Source organism: Salvelinus fontinalis, chromosome 41 (genome assembly GCF_029448725.1).
Source record: "Salvelinus fontinalis isolate EN_2023a chromosome 41, ASM2944872v1, whole genome shotgun sequence".
Lineage (NCBI taxonomy): Eukaryota > Metazoa > Chordata > Actinopteri > Salmoniformes > Salmonidae > Salvelinus > Salvelinus fontinalis.
The window spans coordinates 7,467,068-7,486,530 of record NC_074705.1 but is presented as its reverse complement, the minus strand read 5'-3'; the positions used below and the strand labels follow the sequence as shown (position 1 = coordinate 7,486,530).

Genomic DNA, 19,463 nt, shown 5'->3' with positions numbered 1-19,463 from the left:
AATATGATATAGAGGAATATGATAGAGAGGAATATGATAGAGGGCAATATGATAGAAAGGAATATGATAGAGGGAAATATGAAAGAGGGGATATGATAGAGAGGAATTTGATAGAGAGGAATATGATAGAGGGGAATATGATAGAGAGGATTATGATAGAGGGGAATATGATAGAGTGGAATATGATAGTAGGGCATATGATAGAGTAGAATATGACAGAGAGGAATATGATAGAGAGGAATATGATAGAGCGGAATATGATAGAGGGGAATATGATAAAGAGGAATTTGATAGTGGGGAATATGATAGAAAGGAAAATGATGGAGAGGAATATGATAAAGAGGAATATGATAGTGGGGAATATGATAGAAAGGAATATGATAGAGAGGAATATGATTGAGGGGAATATGAATGAGGGGAATATGATAGAGTGGAATATGATGGAGAGGAATATGATGGAGAGGAATATGATATAGAGGAGAAGACTGGAGTGTTTCCCTCCTTGTTTTATAAAATAGATGAAACTGTACAATAAGTTACGTCCTGCATGGATATAGAGTCATTTTCTATCCCAAACCTTCTTTTGAATGACATGATATAAGTGATTAGTGTGGTTTGTGAGAACCAGGCCCAATATGGAGTGGAGTTACATGATGGGAGGGGGGGGGGGGGGGGGGGGGGGTTGAATAAGGCTCAGTAATAAGGTACAGAGAGAGACTGCATTTTTCTTTTTAAAGTCTGTGTTGTGCTTTGTCATCTCCAATGGCAACGCCTTGCATCACAATGATGATGTCATAAAGGATATTGTGCACATAATGATAGGTACAGCCTAAATCAATTCATTTGAGCTTGGTCGCTATTCCAGTAGCCAACTTTTTACTAGTAATTCAGATAGGCCTATTGCGTAATCATCTCTGGATCAGGATTGTCACTTGCTTCAATGTAAGTAGCTGGGAAGAAAATGTGTGTACATTGTAAAGAGATGCATTATTCTTTGGTGAGCAACACGCCACTTACGTTATGTATTTTTCAGAGGTATTGTTAGCTAGGAGGAAGACATGGAGGGTTCAACGCTGACACAGAGGAGGGATGAGTGTCAGTTGAAGGAAAGGGTGATCCAGACAGACTACATGATGGAGCTGGGTGCCAGGTTGGCTCTGGTGTGGCAGATCCAGAGGGAGCAGGAGAAGGAGATGAAGAGGATTTGGTTTGAGACAAGGAAAATGCCAAGCCTGATTGAGGAGGTAACAAGACCAACTAAAGTTGACTAGAGTTCTATTCAACAATATTGATTAAAGCAAATACATGTTAATATACGGGCCAAATGTGCGATATGCCATGAAATGTAAGCTAACAATATTTGGTCTGATATCTTCTCTTGTGTTGTATCGTGTCTGTCTCTCTGTCTGAGTATTGTTATGTACATAGTCCTCAGTTCTTATGGTTATCTTGTCTTTAAAAAAATATAAATTCCAAGACCAAGCGATCTCTAGTAGATCTTCATATCAGGATTATATGGTTCTCCCACCTCGTTATCTTACTAAGTTGAATGCACTAACTGTAAGTCGTTCTGGATAAAAGCATCTGCTAAATGTCTAAAATGTCAGATGTTATGCTGGGTGTGGGACATGTATATTTACACTTAGTTGCCCCATTGGCTTGAAGACCCAGGGTTGGTACAGACTGGTGCAGAGCATCTGTGACTTAACAGCCTTATTTTAAATGGATTAAATAAATGCAAATTCTCAGCAATCTACAAACAATACCCCATATTGACAAAGCAAAAACAGGTTTTTAGAAATGTTGAAATACCTTTTTTACATAAGTATTCGGACCCTTTGCTATGAGACTGGAAATATAGCTCATGTTCATCCTGTTTCCACTGATCGTCCTTGAGATGTTTCTGCAACATGATTGGAATCCACCAGCTGTACATTCAACTGATTGGACATGATTTGGAAAGACACACACCTGTCTATATAAGGTCCCACAGTTGACAGTGCATGTCAGAGCAAACACCAAACCATGAGGTCAAAGGAGTTGTCCGTAGAGCTCCGAGACAGGATTGTGTCGAGGAACAGATCTGGGGAAAGGTACCAAAAAGTCTCTGCAACATTGAAGGTCCCCAAGAACGCACTGTTCTCCATCATTCTTAAATGGAAGACGTTTGGAACCACCAAGACTCTTCCTAGAGCTGGCCGCCCAGCCAAACTGAGCAACCGGGGGAGAAGAGCCTTGGTCAGGGAGGTGACCAAGAACCATATGGTGACTGACAGAGCTCTAGAGTTCCTCTGTGGAGATGGGAGAATATTCCAGAAGGACAACCATCTCTGCAGCACTCCACCAATCAGGCCTTTAAGGTAGAGTGGCCAGATGGAAGCCACTCCTCAGTAAAAGGCACATGACAGCCCTCTTGGAGTTTGCCAAAAGGCACCTAAAGACTCTCATACCATGAGAAACAAGATGCTCTGCTCTGATGAAACCAAGATTGAACTCTTTGGCCCCAATGCCAAGCATCACGTCTGGACGAAATCTGCCACAATCCCTTCGGTGAAGCATGGTCGTGGCAGCATCATGCTGTGGGGATGTTTTTCAGCAGCAGGGAATGTGAGACTTGTCAGGGTTGAGGAAAAGAAGAACAGAGCAAAGTACAGAGAGATCCTTGATGAAAACCTTCTCCAGAAGACTCAGGACCTCAGACTGGGGTGAAGGGTCACCTTCCAACAGAACAATGACCCAGTACAAAGCCAAGACAATGCAGGAGTGGCTTCGGGACAAGTCTCTGAATGTCCTTGAGTGGCCCAGCCAGAGTCTGGACTTGAACCGGATCGAACATCTCTGGAGAGACCGGAAAATAGCTGTGCAGAAAATCTCCTCATCCAACGTAACTTAGATTGAGAGGATCTTTAGAGAAGAATGGGAGAATTCCTCAAACACAAGATTGCCAAGCTTGTAGCGTAATACCCAAAAAGATTCTATGCTGTAATCGCTGCCAAAGGTGCTTGAACAAAGTACTGAGTAAAGGGTCTGAATACTTATGTAAATGTGATATTCCAAATTATTTTTGTAATGAATTTGGAACGATTCTGTTTTTGCTCTGTCATTATGGGCTATTGTGTGTAGATTGAAGAGGGGGAAAAACGATTTAATCATTTTTAGAATAAGGCCATAAGGTAACAAAATGTGGAAAAAGTGAAGGGGTCTGAATACTTTCCGAAGGCACTGTATATGTAATGTATAAATAAATAGCATTCATTCATAAAGTATTTATGTAGCGAATATGATCACATGTCAGTTTTTTTTCTCCCGCAGAATGTGAGAGATGTGACCAACCGTCCACTCACTGAGTTCATGGCTCCCTGTATTGACTCCCTCCCACCGCTGGCTTTCACCAATCGGAGGCCTATACCAACCATGTTGCATCCCCCCTCTCTATTGGCCATACGCGCTCAGGATGCACAGCGGTTCATTGTATTTTCATACTTTGTCCCTGCTGAGTGCCCAGTTGCCGCAGAGGCCATTGCAGATGTATGTACTGGTAAAAGAGAGGACTTATCGACAGATACACATCTTTCTTCAATGCTGCATCGATACCTGCCACACTTCTTTAACGATGACTCCATTCCACCACAGCAGACAGTAGAGGGAACCACTGAGGTCTCAGTTGCTCCAGTGGCAAAATCTAATATCAAGGAAGAGGACAGATTCTATCCTTTCTCCCTTCCACCACTGGCTCAGCGGTTCATTGGCAATTCATTCAATGTCCCGGAAACCTCCCAGCCTGCTGTTTCAGCCACAGAGTGCCGAGTTGCCAAAGAGGCCACTGCAGGCACAGCCACTGTCAAGACAGAGAACCGATGGGCAGATAGAAGTCTTCCTTCAGTGCTGCCTCCATGCCTGCCATCAGTCTTTGACGATAACTTCATGCCTCCAGAGCAGACAGTAGAGGATGCCTATGAGGTCTCAGGTGCTACAGAGAACACTTCAGGCACAGCTACTGTTGATGGAGTGGACAGATCAGCAGCTAAATGCCCTGTCCCAATGCTGCCTCCAAGTCTGCCACCTGTCTTTCACATTGACTACAAGCTGCCAGGGTCGGCAGTAGAGGGAACCAACAAGTGTCCAGTTGCCAGTGAAACAGCCAATGATGTGTCCACTCACCTCAAAGAGGACATGGCAGCTGATCAAAGCCCTCCTGACCCTGCAGCACTGCCTCCAAGCTTGCCATGTATCCGAGAGTCTGACCACAAACTGACCACAAAGGAGCAAAAAGAGGACGCCACCGAGTCCTCCCTTGCCACAGAGATCGATGTAGACACATCCATTGTCCAGGGAGAGGACCTGTTGGGTGATAAAAGCCCTGCTCCAAGGCTGCCTCCAAGCTTGTCACACATTTTGGACAATGACCATAAGCAGCCAGAGGAGACAATAGAGGGCGCCACTGAGTGCTCAGTTTCCACAGAAGCATCAGTTGTTAATAGAGAGGATCCATCGGCAGCTACACGTCTTCCCTCAGTGCTGCCTTCAAGTCTGCCACTTGTCTTTGACAATGACTACAAACTGCCAGAGGAGGCAGTAGAGGACACGTGTCCAGTTGCCAGTGAAGCAGCCGCTTCCGTGTCTACTGTCCTCCAAGAGGAGGTTTCGGCTGATATAAGTCCTCCTGCACCCGCAGTACTGCCTCTAAGGCTGTCCTGCACCCACAGCACTGACCACAAACAGCTATGGGAGACAGTTGAGGACAACACAGAGTGGTCAGTCGACACAGAGGCAACTGACGTCATTTACACTTGGAATGAAAAAAGTCCTTCAGTTCTGCCATGCCTCCACCACAACAACGACCACCAACTGCCAGAGGAGACAGTTGAGGACAACACAGAGTGGTCAGTCGACACAGAGGCAACTGACGTCATTTACACTTGGAATGAAAAAAGTCCTTCAGTTCTGCCATGCCTCCACCACAACAACGACCACCAACTGCCAGAGGAGACAGTTGAGGACAACACAGAGTGCTCAGTTGACACAGAGGCAAGTGCAGTTGCATCCACTGTCAAGAGAGAGGAACTGACAGGTGATAAAAGCCCTGTCCTAGCACTTCCTCCAAGCCTGGCATGCATCCATGACAAGGACCACAAGGAGGCAGAGCAGAAAGTGAAGGGCACTAGTGAAGAGGTGGATCTCTGCCCTCACGCTCACCAGCTGGTCCCAGATGTTACCTTAACTCTGGCAACCCACAATGATGAACCCAGGACCTGGACCCTGGAAGAGGCAAAGGTAGGTGTCCTATTTTACACTACAATTTTACAGGGTTGGGGTCAGTTCCATTTCAATTCAAAGCATTGAAGAGATTTGGAATTTTTCGAGTTCTTCTTGAATTGACTGGAATTGACCCCAACCTTGCTGCTCTTTGCTCATAGTATGAGCCATCACCCCTCACTAGGGTTAACATTTGTATTACGTTTAGTATGGACCCAGGAAGAACATCTATGGGTATTGTAAAATATAATGGGGATAAAAAAAACAAAGGACCTTAATTACTGTCCTCCAAATTGTGTGCCCCATGAGGCCATCATTGTATGTTGATCACTCAAATGTGTATTGAATGTGCCACATTGGAACAATATTACATCTAGAGTCAATGTCTTCCTGTCAGGATTATTGGACAGATATTGAACTTGAGAGTGAAGAGAGGAGCGTCAAGGAGGAGGTGAGACCGAGGGAGGGATGGAAGCGTGGGGCGGACTGTGCCCATTCCAAGAGCTCCAATGGAATGTTTTCATCAGAGAGAGCAGAGACCATCCTGGGAAGAGTGGGCTTTCTGGTCAGGAACCACATGCAGAAAATCCCATTTTTGAAGAATACGAAACTGAATAAGAAGTTGAAAGATGATGAGAAAGAGAGAAAGGGGATGAAAAACAAGGAGAAGGAGAAAATAAAGAGGGAGGAGAAAGAGATGAATGAGAGAGAGAAAGAGCAGGAGAAAGTCATGAAGGCTGAGGAAAAGAGGGAGAAGTTAGAACAGAAAAAGAGAGAGAAGGAAAGAAAAGAGGAGGAAAGGGCAGAGAAAAAGAGGTTAGAGGGGCTGATGAAGATACATAATGACATGATGAAAGACAGGATTAAGAAAGAGAAGAAGTGTTCTGAGGAGCTGAAAAAGAGAGAGAAAGCTCAAGCTGAGTTCCTGGAGATGGAGAGAAAGATTCAAGAAAAGGAGGAGAAGAAGAGAGAAAAGATGAGGAAAGAGGAGAGGAAGAGACTGGAGAAGAAGAAAAAGAGCCAGCTGGAGGTGGAACTGAGAGGGTGATAGAAGAGCAGGGAAAGGATGAAAGCTTGAAGATGGATGAGCATACTGGGTAATAGAGAGAGAGAGCAGGGAGGGATACTGTATTTTTGCATGCAATGAAAAAAGGAATAAAATGTTTTAATTGAACAGGTTTACTCTCTGTTTGATTTTTGTCAAGGCATACTGTATAACACAGTATAAACACACAATGTTTACTTTTCACAAATCTGGGGAGTGTTGCACTGTTAAAATGTTGAGTTCCAAATTGACCCGATGGAGCGTAGCTGTGCTGAGATGATGAGGATGGAAAGGGATGACGAGGATGGGTGGAGGGTAGTGCGGAATATGATAGCGAGGAATATGATAGAGAGGAATATGATAGAGAGGAATATGATAAAGGGGAATATGATAGAGAGGAATATAATAGAGAGGAATATGATAGAGAGGAATATGATAGAGAGGAATATGATAGAGAGGAATATGATAAAAAGGAATATGATAGAGAGGAATATGATAAAGGGGAATATGATAGAGAGGAATATAATAGAGAGGAATATGATTGAGGGGAATATATGATATAATGTTTTATTTATTTTATTTTATTTAACCTTCATTTTACTAGGCAAGTCAGTTAAGAACAAATTCTTATTTACAATGACGGCCTACCAAAAGGCAAAAGGCTTTCTGCGTGGATGGGGGCTGGGATTAAAAATATAAATACATTAAATTAAAATATAGGACAATACACACATCTATATCATGAGAGACCTAAGATGACAACATAGCATGGCAGCAACACATGACAACACAACATGTTAGCAACATAACATGACAACAACATGGAGGCAACACAACATGGCAGCAGCACAAAACAAGGCACATCCATTGTTGGGCACAGACAACAGCAAAACAGACAAGAAGGTAGAGACAACAATACATCACTCGAAGCAGCCATGGAGGGAATATGATAGAGGCACATGATAGAGGAGAATATGAAACAGGGAATATGAAATAGAGAAAAATGGTAGAGGAATACAATAGAGAGGAAAATGACAGAGGAATATGATTTAGAGGAATGTAATAAGAGGGGAATATGAAATAGAGGGAAAAGATAAGGGGAATATGATAGAGGGGAATTAAATACAGACAAAAATGATAGAGCGGAATATGATATACAATGAGCTGCAGGTGGTGACCACAGACCACTTCTCAGTTCCTATGCTTCCTGGCTGATGTTTTGGTCACTTTTGAATGCTGGCGGTGCTTTCACTCTAGTGGTAGCATGAGACGGAGTCTACAACCCACACAAGTGGCTCAGGTAGTGCAGCTCATCCAGGATGGCACATCAATGCGAGCTGTGGCAAGAAGGTTTGCTGTGTCTGTCAGCGTAGTGTCCAGAGCATGGAAGCGCTACCAGGAGACAGGCCAGTACATCAGGAGACGTGGAGGAGGCCGTAGGAGGGCAACAACCCAGCAGCAGGACCGCTGCCTCCGCCTTTGTGCAAGGAGGAGCACTGCCAGAGCCCTGCAAAATGACCTCCAGCAGGCCACAAATGTGCATGTGTCTGCTCAAACGATCAGAAACAGACTCCATGAGGGTGGTATGAGGGCCCGACGTCCACAGGTGGGGGTTGTGCTTACAGCCCAAACCGTGCAGGACGTTTGGTATTTGCCAGAGAACACCAAGATTGGCAAATTCGCCACTGGCGCCCTGTGCTCTTCACAGATGAAAGCAGTTTCACACTGAGCACATGTGACAGACGTGACAGAGTCTGGAGACGCCGTGGAGAACGTTCTGCTGCCTGTAACATCCTCCAGCATGACCGGTTTGGCGGTGGGTCAGTCATGGTGAGGGGTGGCATTTCTTTGTGGGGCTGCACAGCCCTCCATGTGCTCGCCAGAGGTAGCCTGACTGCCATTAGGTACCGAGATGAGATCCTCAGACCCCTTGTGAGACCATATGCTGAAACATGCACATTTGTGGCCTGCTGGAGGTCATTTTGCAGACACACATCTATATCATGAGAGACCTAAGATGACAACATAGCATGGCAGCAATACATGACAACACAACATGTTAGCAACATAACATGACAACAACATGGAGGCAACACAACATGGCATTAGCACAAAACAAGGCACATACATTGTTGGGCACAGACAACGGCAAAACAGACAAGAAGGTAGAGACAACAATACATCACTCGAAGCAGCCATGGAGGGAATATGATAGAGGCACATGATAGAGGAGAATATGAGATAGGGAATATGAAATAGAGAAAAATGATAGAGGAATACAATAGAGAGGAATATAATTTAGAGGAATGTAATAAGAGGGGGATATGAAATAGAGGGAAAAGATAAAGGGAATATGAAATAGCGGAATATGATAGAGGGGAATTAAATACAGACGAAAATGATAGAGCGGAATATAATATATAAGGAATATGATATAGGGTAAAATGATAGAGAGGAATATGATAGAGGGTAAAATGATAGAGAGGAATATGAAAGAGGGGAATATGATAGAGAGGATTATGATAGAGAGGAATATGATAGAGAGTAATATAATAGAGGGAATATGATAGAGAGGAATATGATAGAGAGGACTATGATAGAAGACATTATGAAAGAAGGGAATATGATAGAGGACAATATGATAGAGGGGAATATGATAGAGGGGAATATGATATAGAGGAATATGATAGAGGGTAATATGATAGAGAGGAATATGATTGAGGGTAATATGACAGAGAGGAATATGATGGAGGGAATATGATAGAGGGGAATATGATAGAGAGGAATATGATAGAGGGGAATATGATATAGAGGAATATGATAGAGGAAATATGATAGAGAGGAATATGATAGAGGGGAATATGATATAGAGGTATATGATAGAGGGTAATATGACAGAGAGGAATATGATGGAGGGAATATGATAGAGAGGAATATGATGGAGGGTAATATGATAGAGAGGAATATGATGGAGGGAATATGATAGAGGGGAATATGATAGAGAGGAATATGATAGAGGGGAATATGATATACAGGAATATGATCGAGGAAATATGATAGAGAGGAATATGATGGAGGGAATATGATAGAGGGAATTTGATAGAGAGGAATATGATAGAGGGGAATATGATAGAGGGATTTTGATAGAGGGGAATATGATAGAGAGGAATATGATAGAGAGGAATATGATAGAAGACAATATGAAAGAAGGGAATATGATAGAGGACAATATGATAGAGGGGAATATGATAGAGGAGAATATGATATAGAGGAATATGATAGAGGGTAATATGATAGAGAGGACTGTGATTGAGGGTAATATGACAGAGAGGAATATGATGGAGGGAATATGATAGAGGGGAATATGATAGAGAGGAATATGATAGAGGGAAAATGATATAGAGGAATATGATAGAGGAAATATGATAGAGAGGAATATGATAGAGGGGAATATGAGATAGAGGTATATGATAGAGGGTAATATGATAGAGAGGAATATGGTGGAGGGAATATGATAGAGAGGAATATGATGGAGGGTAATATGATAGAGGGGAATATGATGGAGGGAATATGATAGAGGGGAATATGATAGAGAGGAATATGATAGAGGGGAATATGATATAGAGGAATATGATAGAGGTAAAATATGATAGAGAGGAATATGATGGAGGTAATATGACAGAGGTGAATATGATAGAGAGGAATATGATAGAGAGTAATATGATAGAGGGGAATATGAGAGAAAGGAATATGATAGAGGGGAATATGATAGAGGGGAATATGATAGAGGGAATTTGATAGAGAGGAATATGATAGAGAGGAATATGATAGAGAGGAATATGATAGAGAGGAATATGATAGAAGGCAATATGAAAGAAGGGAATATGATAGAAGACAATATGAAAGAAGGGAATATGATAGAGGACAATATGATAGAGGGGAATATGATAGAGGAGAATATGATATAGAGGAATATGATAGAGGGTAATATGATAGAGAGGACTATGATTGAGGGTAATATGACAGAGAGGAATATGATGGAGGGAATATGATAGAGGGGAATATGATAGAGAGGAATATGATAGAGGGGAATATGATATAGAGGAATATGATAGAGGAAATATGATAGAGAGGAATATGATAGAGGGGAATATGAGATAGAGGTATATGATAGAGGGTAATATGATAGAGAGGAATATGGTGGAGGGAATATGATAGAGAGGAATATGATGGAGGGTAATATGATAGAGGGGAATATGACTGAGGGAATATGATAGAGGGGAATATGATAGAGAGGAATATGATAGAGGGGAATATGATATAGAGGAATATGATAGAGGTAAAATATGATAGAGAGGAATATGATGGAGGTAATATGACAGAGGTGAATATGATAGAGAGGAATATGATAGAGAGTAATATGATAGAGGGGAATATGAGAGAAAGGAATATGATAGAGGGGAATATGATAGAGGGGAATATGATAGAGGGAATTTGATAGAGAGGAATATGATAGAGAGGAATATGATAGAGAGGAATATGATAGAGAGGAATATGATAGAAGGCAATATGAAAGAAGGGAATATGATAGAGGACAATATGATAGAGGGGAATATGATAGAGGGGAATATGATATAGAGGAATATGATAGAGGGTAATATGATAGAGAGGAATATGATTGAGGGTAATATGATAGAGAGGAATATGATGGAGGGAATATGATAGAGGGGAATATGATAGAGAGGAATATGATAGAGGGGAATATGATATAGAGGAATATGTTAGAGGAAATATGATAGAGAGGAATATGATAGAGGGGAATATGTTATAGAGGTAGATGATAGAGGGTAGTATGATAGAGAGGAATATGATGGATGGAATATGATAGAGAGGAATATGATGGAGCTGTAATATGATAGAGAGGAATATAATGAAGGGAATATGATAGAGGGGAATATGATAAAGAGGAATATGATAGAGGGGAATATGATATAGAGGGAATATGATCGAGGAAATATGATAGAGAGGAATATGATGGAGGGAATATGATAGAGGGGAATATGATATAGAGGAATATGATAGAGAGGAATATGATAGAGGAAAATATGATAGAAAGGAATATGATTGAGGGAAATATGAAAGAGGGGATATGATAGAGAGGAATTTGATAGAGAGGAATATGATAGAGGGGAATATGATAGAGAGGATTATGATAGAGGGGAATATGATAGAGTGGAATATGATAGTAGGGCATATGATAGAGTAGAATATGACAGAGAGGAATATGATAGAGAGGAATATGATAGAGCGGAATATGATAGAGGGGAATATGATAAAGAGGAATTTGATAGTGGGGAATATGATAGAAAGGAAAATGATGGAGAGGAATATGATAAAGAGGAATATGATAGTGGGGAATATGATAGAAAGGAATATGATAGAGAGGAATATGATTGAGGGGAATATGAATGAGGGGAATATGATAGAGTGGAATATGATGGAGAGGAATATGATGGAGAGGAATATGATATAGAGGAATATGATGGAGGTAATATGACAGAGGTGAATATGATAGAGAGGAATATGATAGAGAGGAATATGATAGAGGGAATATGATAGAGAGGAATATGATAGAGGGGAATATGATAGAGGGGAATATGATAAAGGGGAATATGATAGAGGGAATATGATAGAGAGGATTATGATGTAGGGGAATATGATAGAGAGGAATATGAAAGAGGGGAATATGATAGAGGTTAATATGATAGAGAGGAATATGATGGAGAGGAATATGATAAAGGGGGATATGATAGAGGGGAATATGATAAAGGGAAATATGATAGAGGGGAATATGATGGAGAGGAATATGATATAGAATGAATGGAGGAATGTCTGATGCTCTTGAGCAAGAAAAGGTCTCTGATTGGCTTGATCAACATGGATAAGAATATTTTCAAACATATTTTTAACAATAGGCACTGTTGGCAGGTTCTATAGTCAGCTGATATTGATTTCCTTAATTAATAATTTATTGAACTAGAATGCAAGAATTCAGCGTCACAGCCAACAGAATCTACCCCCAAGCCATAAGACTCCTGAAACGCTAATCAATGGGCTACCCAGACCCCTCTTTAACTCTGCTGCTACTCTCTGTCTATTATCTATGCATAGTTACGTTAACTCTACCTACATGTACATATTACCTCAAGTATCTCGACTAACCTGTGCCCCCGCACTTTGACTCTGTACCGGTGCCCCCTGTATATAACCTCGCTATTGTTATTTTTCTGCTGCTGATGAATTATTTGTTACTTTTATTTAAACATTTTTACTTAACAGTTTTTTTCTTAAAACATCTTAAAGCATTGTTGGTTAAGGACTTGTAAGTAAGCATTTCACTGTAAGGTCTACTACACCTGTTGTATTCGGCGCATGTGACAAATAACATTTAATTTGATTTAACCTCCTCTTCAATCAAGTGTTTTAGGCCTAGATAATTACACATCCAACAAATCTTATTCCTCTACCAGCATGCGTACCGTAAAGATCCCTTGACTGCAAGGCATACTGTATAACACAGTATAAACACTAAGCACTCCTACATCTTGAAAGTATTGGATAGATGTACAGGGAGATATATGTGTAATGTGGCCAACATAGCCTATCAGAGGGAATGGTAAAGCCATTACCAGTGCTTATACATTTGGGATGGTAGAGAAAATTCTAAAACAAATCTCATAATCTCTCATCCATAGTCAAATGAACTACTGTCGTCTGTGGTAATGTAGATAGCTACACGCCTGAAAATACCCATCTCCACTAATAGGGCAATAATTAAGAAATGTAAAACAACTGGAGCTGTGATGAACCTTCCTGGAAGAGGACACAAGTGTATTTTGCCCCCACGCACAGTGAGAAGGATGGTTCAAGTGGCTACAAAAATCTCCAAGGATCACAGTTGGAGAATTGCAGAAGTTGGTTACATCTTGGGGTCATCAAGTCTCCAAAACTACAATTAGACAAGTTATTTGGAAGGGTTGCCAGAAGAAAGCCTCTGCTGTCACCAAACCACAAACGTAAGCAGCTGGAGTTTGCTAAATGTCATTGGAACTATGATTGGAACCAGTTTCTATGATCTGATGAGACTAAAATTGAGATTTTTGCCAACAAACACCAGAGGTGGGTTTGGCGTAAAAATTGCCATGGCCATGCAGAAAGTAACCTAATCCACACTCTTTTACTTCCAAAGGCCATGGGAACCTTGTTAGGTTACATGGCATCATGGACTCCATCAAGGACAAGAAGATTTTAGGTCAAAAGGAGTGAGCTGAACATTAACATTATGGGAGGTATGCAACCCAACCTTGTCTGCCTAGGGGGACTCATTTATTATCAAATTCAGAAAATGAACTGCTGATAAAATAAAAGCTTGCCTTTGTTATGATTTGTTTTGTTATACCCAGATATCATTCATAGAACAGTGGCCATTGAAATGTTATATAATAAAACAAAATATTATTCTAACGTTTTAGGAGCGTTTTTATCAGACAAACTTTTATTGTGCTTTTACTTTATTCAAAACCGGAAATGCCCTTTTTATGTTGCACCTCCTCAGAACTGTGTTTTCAGCAAAACGGTCCTGACCTCCCACTTGTTCTTACGTACTAGGTTCCTAGCTAGCTGTCCTGGATGTAAACAATTGATTGACCACAACAATCTTGACGTTGTAGTTTAATCTGCCCTTGAACTTTGTGACAGATAGCTATATTTGCGACATTATACGACATTAATAGAGACACTTGCATCCAACAACGTTCCCAGATTGGTTGGTAGCAAACGTTATACGAAGTAACGTTAGCTAGCTATAGCCACATCTTGTATTTTTCAGTGGTTGACGTGTAACGTTAGTTGCTAACTAGTTAGCTAATAATAGCCCATGTCATAACAAGTCTGATCTAAAGTTGCAGTGCTGTTGCTTTCAAGGGAAACGTCGTTCATCTAATGAGAATGGTGCACATTCTAAGGAGCTAAGAAAAGCACAAACACGACTGAACTACAGTGACAGGTACAGTATGTTTTTATTTAACCTTTAATGAACTAGGAAAGTCAGTTAAGAACAAATTCTTATTTACAATGACGGCCTACACCGGCCAAACCCGGACGACGCTGGGCCGATTGTGCGCCACCATATGGGACTCCCAATCACTGCCGGTTGTGATACAGCCTGGATTCGAACCAGGGTGTTTGCAGTGACGCCTCACGCACTGAGATGCAGTGCCTAAGAAAAGCACCACTTGGGTTAACAAGGGGAAGCATGGCATTGTTGCATGGCACTAGCTTACTGGTGTGTGTGTGTGTGTGTGTGTGTGTGTGTGTGTGTGTGTGTGTGTGTGTGTGTGTGTGTGTTTAAACCATTAGATTGTGGTTAGATTTACAAAATTAGATTGTGTAGTTATATTACTGGTTTTAGTTATGCAGGAATAATTTGTCAAATTTAAATTAAAGTCAGTGCATGTAAAACATCCACATAATACACTTTGCAATATAACTAAGTATCCCTCCCCATCCACTCTAGGCATCCGCTCTCGTCCCAGCCATGGCTGGTCTCCTCCACAGAAGGTTGCGTCTGAGAACTGCTCTTAGGTGGATGAGTCCCCTCAGCACTGCCTCACCTCCAGCCGTAGTCAGAACTTTACCCCCAGGTTTCAGCAGCAGCCTGCTCCAGACACCCAGGCCTGGGTCTTGTGGCGTCCGCTGTCGGGAGCTCCATGCTGGGGAAGAGAGACCCACCCCGTCACCCACAGCTGCCCCAGAGAGGAGGCCTTTCTCCAGGGTAACTCCAGAGGACCTGGCCTTCTTCAGCAAGATAATACCAGGCAGGACCATCACTGACCCAGATATACTGGAGGCCTGTAATGTGGACTGGCTCAAGTCAGTGAGAGGTGAGAAAGAAAGAGAGGGGGAGCGAGAGAGCGAGAGAAACAAATAGTAAAAACAAATATGAAAATGTATGCACTCACTACTTTAAGTCACTGTGGATAAGAGTGTCTGCTAAATAACTAAAATGTAGAAAGATCAGTCAGAGAAGAGAGATTGTGGAGGAAAGAGCTTGCTATCTTTGTCTCCTCTGTAGGGTTGTTAGGAACTGTTTATGTACTTGTTACTGTTGTATTGAGTCGATGTGTTGATCTCCTCTCTCTGTCTGTGCAGGTTTCAGTGAGGTTCTGCTGAGGCCCCAGACTACAGAGGAAGTTTCTCAGATCCTTGGGTATTATTCTCCAGTCTTCTACTTTATGAAGCCAGGTTTCCTCTACTGTTGTAGTGTTACATGACTGGTAGGAGGCAGTGTTCCTGTGTTCTAATGTTGTGGTGTGTTTCTCCTGTAGGTACTGTAACAGTCGTAACCTGGCAGTGAGTCCTCAGGGTGGTAACACAGGGCTGGTTGGAGGCAGTGTTCCTGTCTATGATGAGATCATCCTCTCTACCGTTCTCATGAACAATGTCATCAACTTCGACTCTGTCTCCGGTCAGTATTGTCTGTAATTCTATGGTTACTGTCAGTATTCATTGGTCAGTTACACGTCAAATTTCCTGTTCCAATTATCAAAGTTTTGCCCTAGTGTTTTACAGTCCAATCCAGTTGAGCCAGACTCACCCCTCTCTCTCTTCCTCTCCTGCTAGGTATTCTGTCGTGCCAAGCAGGTTGTGTTTTGGAGAGCCTGTCTCTTTACCTAGAGGACAGGGACTACATCATGCCTCTGGACCTGGGGGCAAAGGGAAGCTGCCATATAGGAGGCAACGTAGCCACTAACGCTGGAGGACTGAGGCTGCTACGCTACGGATCCCTACGAGGGACAGTATTAGGACTAGAGGTGGTCAGTAGGGGAGGGGGGGAGACAGGGGGCTATGCCTTTTGAAATTCAACTAACTATAAAGGACAGCACCAATACTCTGTGTGTGTATTTGTGTGTAGGTGCTAGCAGACGGGAGGGTCCTGGACTGCCTAGCCACCCTGAGGAAGGACAACACAGGATATGACCTCAAACAGCTGTTCATCGGGTCAGAGGGCACGCTGGGGGTCATCACCGCCGTAACCATCCTGTGTCCACGGAAACCTAAAGCCGTCAACGTGGCCTTCCTGGGTGGGTGTGACCTGACCTCATGACCCCTCATGACCTTGTAACTGGTGATCATCTGATGTCACATATGCATCCTCCTTTTGACTTATTTATGTTTACACACTTTCACGCAGTCCAATATATGACGCATGTGATGTGTTTCTTCTGTGAGATGATCGTCATGACAATTTAATGTGATGATATGATCGTGTGTGTGTGTCCAGGCTGTGAGAGTTTTGAGCAGCTGCTGCAGACCTTCCAGCGGTGTAGAGGCATGCTGGGAGAGATCCTCTCAGCCTTTGAGTTCCTGGACAGAGAGTGTATGAGACTACTGAACACACACCTGAAACTGGCGAACCCTATCACAGGTACACACACAGATTTTCTAATGCTTTTGAACGTTCTAGTAATTGTTCGTTTGAGTAATTCTAACTCTGATTGGTTCAAAGCCTCCTATCTATTTCCTGCTTTGTTCCGCAGACTGTCCGTTCTACATCATCATAGAAACGTCCGGCTCTAACCCCACCCACGATGAGGAGAAGTTGCACCAGTTTCTGGAGGAGGCCATGACATCATCCCAGGTTATCGACGGGACCGTAGCAACGGAGGAGGCCAAAATCAAGGTGCCTTTCATTTTTTAATATGTTGATATCAAATAAAAGAGAATCATTAAAAAGAATGATAAAACATTGGAGGATGCAAGACATGTTGCCTCAATGTGTTTTCCTGTGTGTGTGTGTTCCTGTGTGTGTTTTCCTGTGTGTGTGTTCCTGTGTGTGTTTAGGCTCTCTGGTCACTGCGTGAGCGGGTAACAGAGGCTTTAACTCATGATGGTTTCACATATAAATACGACATCTCACTTCCTGTGGAACGGATCTACCAGCTGGTCACAGATATGAGAGAACACCTGGGAAACAGGGCCAAAAGTGTGGTGGGATACGGACACGTTGGTAAGTGTGTGTGTGTGTGTGTGTGTGTGTGTGTGTGTGTGTGTGTGTGTGTGTGTGTGTGTGTGTGCGTGTGTGCCTGACTCTGTGTGTGTCCTCTCCTCCCACCAGGTGATGGTAACCTCCACCTGAACATCACCTCTCCTACCAAAGACCCCAACCTCCTGGCGTCCATCGAACCCTTTGTCTATGAGTGGACGGCCCGTTTCCAGGGCAGCATCAGCGCAGAGCACGGCCTGGGCCTGAAGAAGAGGAACTATATTTACTACAGTAAAGCCAGCCTGGCTGTCGCTCTGATGGGGAACATTAAGACCATGTTAGACCCCAAAGGCATTCTCAACCCTTATAAGACCCTGCCGGACGACCTGCAATGACCATATTGCTCCTTACCTGATTAACTTAATAACTTAAACACCTGACCTGACCTTGACTCAACTCTCATAAGACACTACCAGTTGACCTTTCACCTTTCACCCTGCACGACCATACCCAATGAAATCAATTAACCCTGACCCAAACCCCCCTCCAGACTACAGACTCAGACCACCTCCACTGCTGACTCCAGAGCCCAGATTCACAAAACCTTCTAAACAAGAAATGTCTTACTTGTTTTGCATAAGAAGTGTTTTGTGAATCTGGGCCCAGGTCTCTGGTAGGGTGTTATTGTTGTGTAAAGATACTATAAGGCTTGTCTAGGTTAGGATTCAATCTGATCGCGCTTTGTCGGCAGTGCACGTTTTAAAGGCAATGTTTACGAGTTCACAGACCACATTCATAGTATACCCTGCATATGTCTGCTCAATCGGAAGTTACCTTTTAAGTGGCGCATTGTCCAAATCCGTGATCGGATTGAATCCCGGCCCTAGTGAACTACCTCTGATACTCAACTCTAACCTGCACTGATGAGGCCCCAGTAGACCTGTCTGATTAGGGGGCTAACCGTGGCCATAGTTCTCTCATTGTACAAGTGTCTGATCAACTTCTAATGTAAGTATAATATGTATAATCTGTGTAAATTCATTGTAAATAGAGCTGATTTATATTTTTTACCTAATCAGTTTATTATTTACCATCAGAATTGAAGACAGCAGATGGTGTTCGGTAACAGTGCAGATATTGTTTTATTACATGTAAAATACACTGCTCAAAAAAATAAAGGGAACACTTAAACAACACAATGTAACTCCAAGTCAATCACACTTCTGTGAAATCAAACTGTCCACTTAGGAAGCAACACTGATTGACAATAAATTTCACATGCTGTTGTGCAAATGGAATAGACAAAAGGTGGAAATTATAGGCAATTAGCAAGACACCCCCAATAAAGGAGTGGTTCTGCAGGTGGTGACCACAGACCACTTCTCAGTTCCTATGCTTCCTGGCTGATGTTCTGGTCACTTTTGAATGCTGGCGGTGCTTTCACTCTAGTGGTAGCATGAGACGGAGTCTACAACCCACACAAGTGGCTCAGGTAGTGCAGCTCATCCAGGATGGCACATCAATGCGAGCTGTGGCAAGAAGGTTTGCTGTGTCTGTCAGCGTAGTGTCCAGAGCATGGGGGCGCTACCAGGAGACAGGCCAGTACATCAGGAGACGTGGAGGAGGCCGTAGGAGGGCAACAACCCAGCAGCAGGACCGCTACCTCCGCCTTTGTGCAAGGAGGAGCACTGCCAGAGCCCTGCAAAATGACCTCCAGCAGGCCACAAAAATGTGCAACCCCCACCTGTGGACGTCGGGCCCTCATACCACCCTCATGGAGTCTGTTTCTGACCGTTTGAGCAGACACATGCACATTTGTGGCCTGCTGGAGGTCATTTTGCAGGGCTCTGGCAGTGCTCCTCCTTGCACAAAGGCGGAGGTAGCGGTCCTACTGCTGGGCTGTTGCCCTCCTACGGCCTCCTCCACGTCTCCTGATGTACTGGCCTGTCTCCTGGTAGCGCCTCAATGCTCTGGACACTACGCTCAGACACAGCAAACCTTCTTGCCACAGCTCGCATTGATGTGCCATACTGGATGAACTGCACTACCTGAGCCACTTGTGTGGGTTGTAGACTCCGTCTCATGCTACCACTAGAGTGAAAGCACCGCCAGCATTCA

General features: G+C 42.9%; 2 protein-coding genes across 2 annotated transcripts; both read left to right on the top strand.

Annotated features, from left to right (window-relative positions):
* Nucleotides 1-1,058: 1,058 nt before the first annotated feature.
* Nucleotides 1,059-6,403, top strand: LOC129840315 (apical junction molecule-like). Its single transcript, XM_055908118.1, has 3 exons — nucleotides 1,059-1,244; nucleotides 3,313-5,274; nucleotides 5,654-6,403. The coding sequence occupies exons 1-3, from the start codon at nucleotides 1,059-1,061 to the stop codon at nucleotides 6,302-6,304; spliced, it is 2,799 nt and encodes a 932-aa protein (XP_055764093.1). The 3' UTR covers nucleotides 6,305-6,403.
* A 7,522-nt stretch (nucleotides 6,404-13,925) lies between these two features.
* d2hgdh (D-2-hydroxyglutarate dehydrogenase) lies at nucleotides 13,926-18,559 on the top strand. Its single transcript, XM_055908373.1, has 10 exons — nucleotides 13,926-14,366; nucleotides 14,877-15,243; nucleotides 15,512-15,569; nucleotides 15,688-15,827; nucleotides 15,983-16,176; nucleotides 16,275-16,443; nucleotides 16,644-16,787; nucleotides 16,900-17,042; nucleotides 17,204-17,369; nucleotides 17,478-18,559. The coding sequence occupies exons 2-10, from the start codon at nucleotides 14,898-14,900 to the stop codon at nucleotides 17,738-17,740; spliced, it is 1,623 nt and encodes a 540-aa protein (XP_055764348.1). The 5' UTR covers nucleotides 13,926-14,366; nucleotides 14,877-14,897; the 3' UTR covers nucleotides 17,741-18,559.
* The last annotated feature ends 904 nt before the right edge of the window (nucleotides 18,560-19,463 follow it).

Bases quoted from the DNA above. Each gene is read 5' to 3' on its own strand.
- LOC129840315 (XM_055908118.1), top strand. From the start codon at position 1,059: ATGGAGGGTTCAACGCTGACACAGAGGAGGGATGAGTGTCAGTTGAAG. The intron at 1,245-3,312 runs GTAACAAGACCA...TTTCTCCCGCAG, and splicing joins TGCCAAGCCTGATTGAGGAG to AATGTGAGAGATGTGACCAA. The intron at 5,275-5,653 runs GTAGGTGTCCTA...TCTTCCTGTCAG, and splicing joins GGACCCTGGAAGAGGCAAAG to GATTATTGGACAGATATTGA.
- d2hgdh (XM_055908373.1), top strand. From the start codon at position 14,898: ATGGCTGGTCTCCTCCACAGAAGGTTGCGTCTGAGAACTGCTCTTAGG. The intron at 15,244-15,511 runs GTGAGAAAGAAA...CTGTCTGTGCAG, and splicing joins CTGGCTCAAGTCAGTGAGAG to GTTTCAGTGAGGTTCTGCTG. The intron at 16,177-16,274 runs GTCAGTAGGGGA...ATTTGTGTGTAG, and splicing joins CAGTATTAGGACTAGAGGTG to GTGCTAGCAGACGGGAGGGT.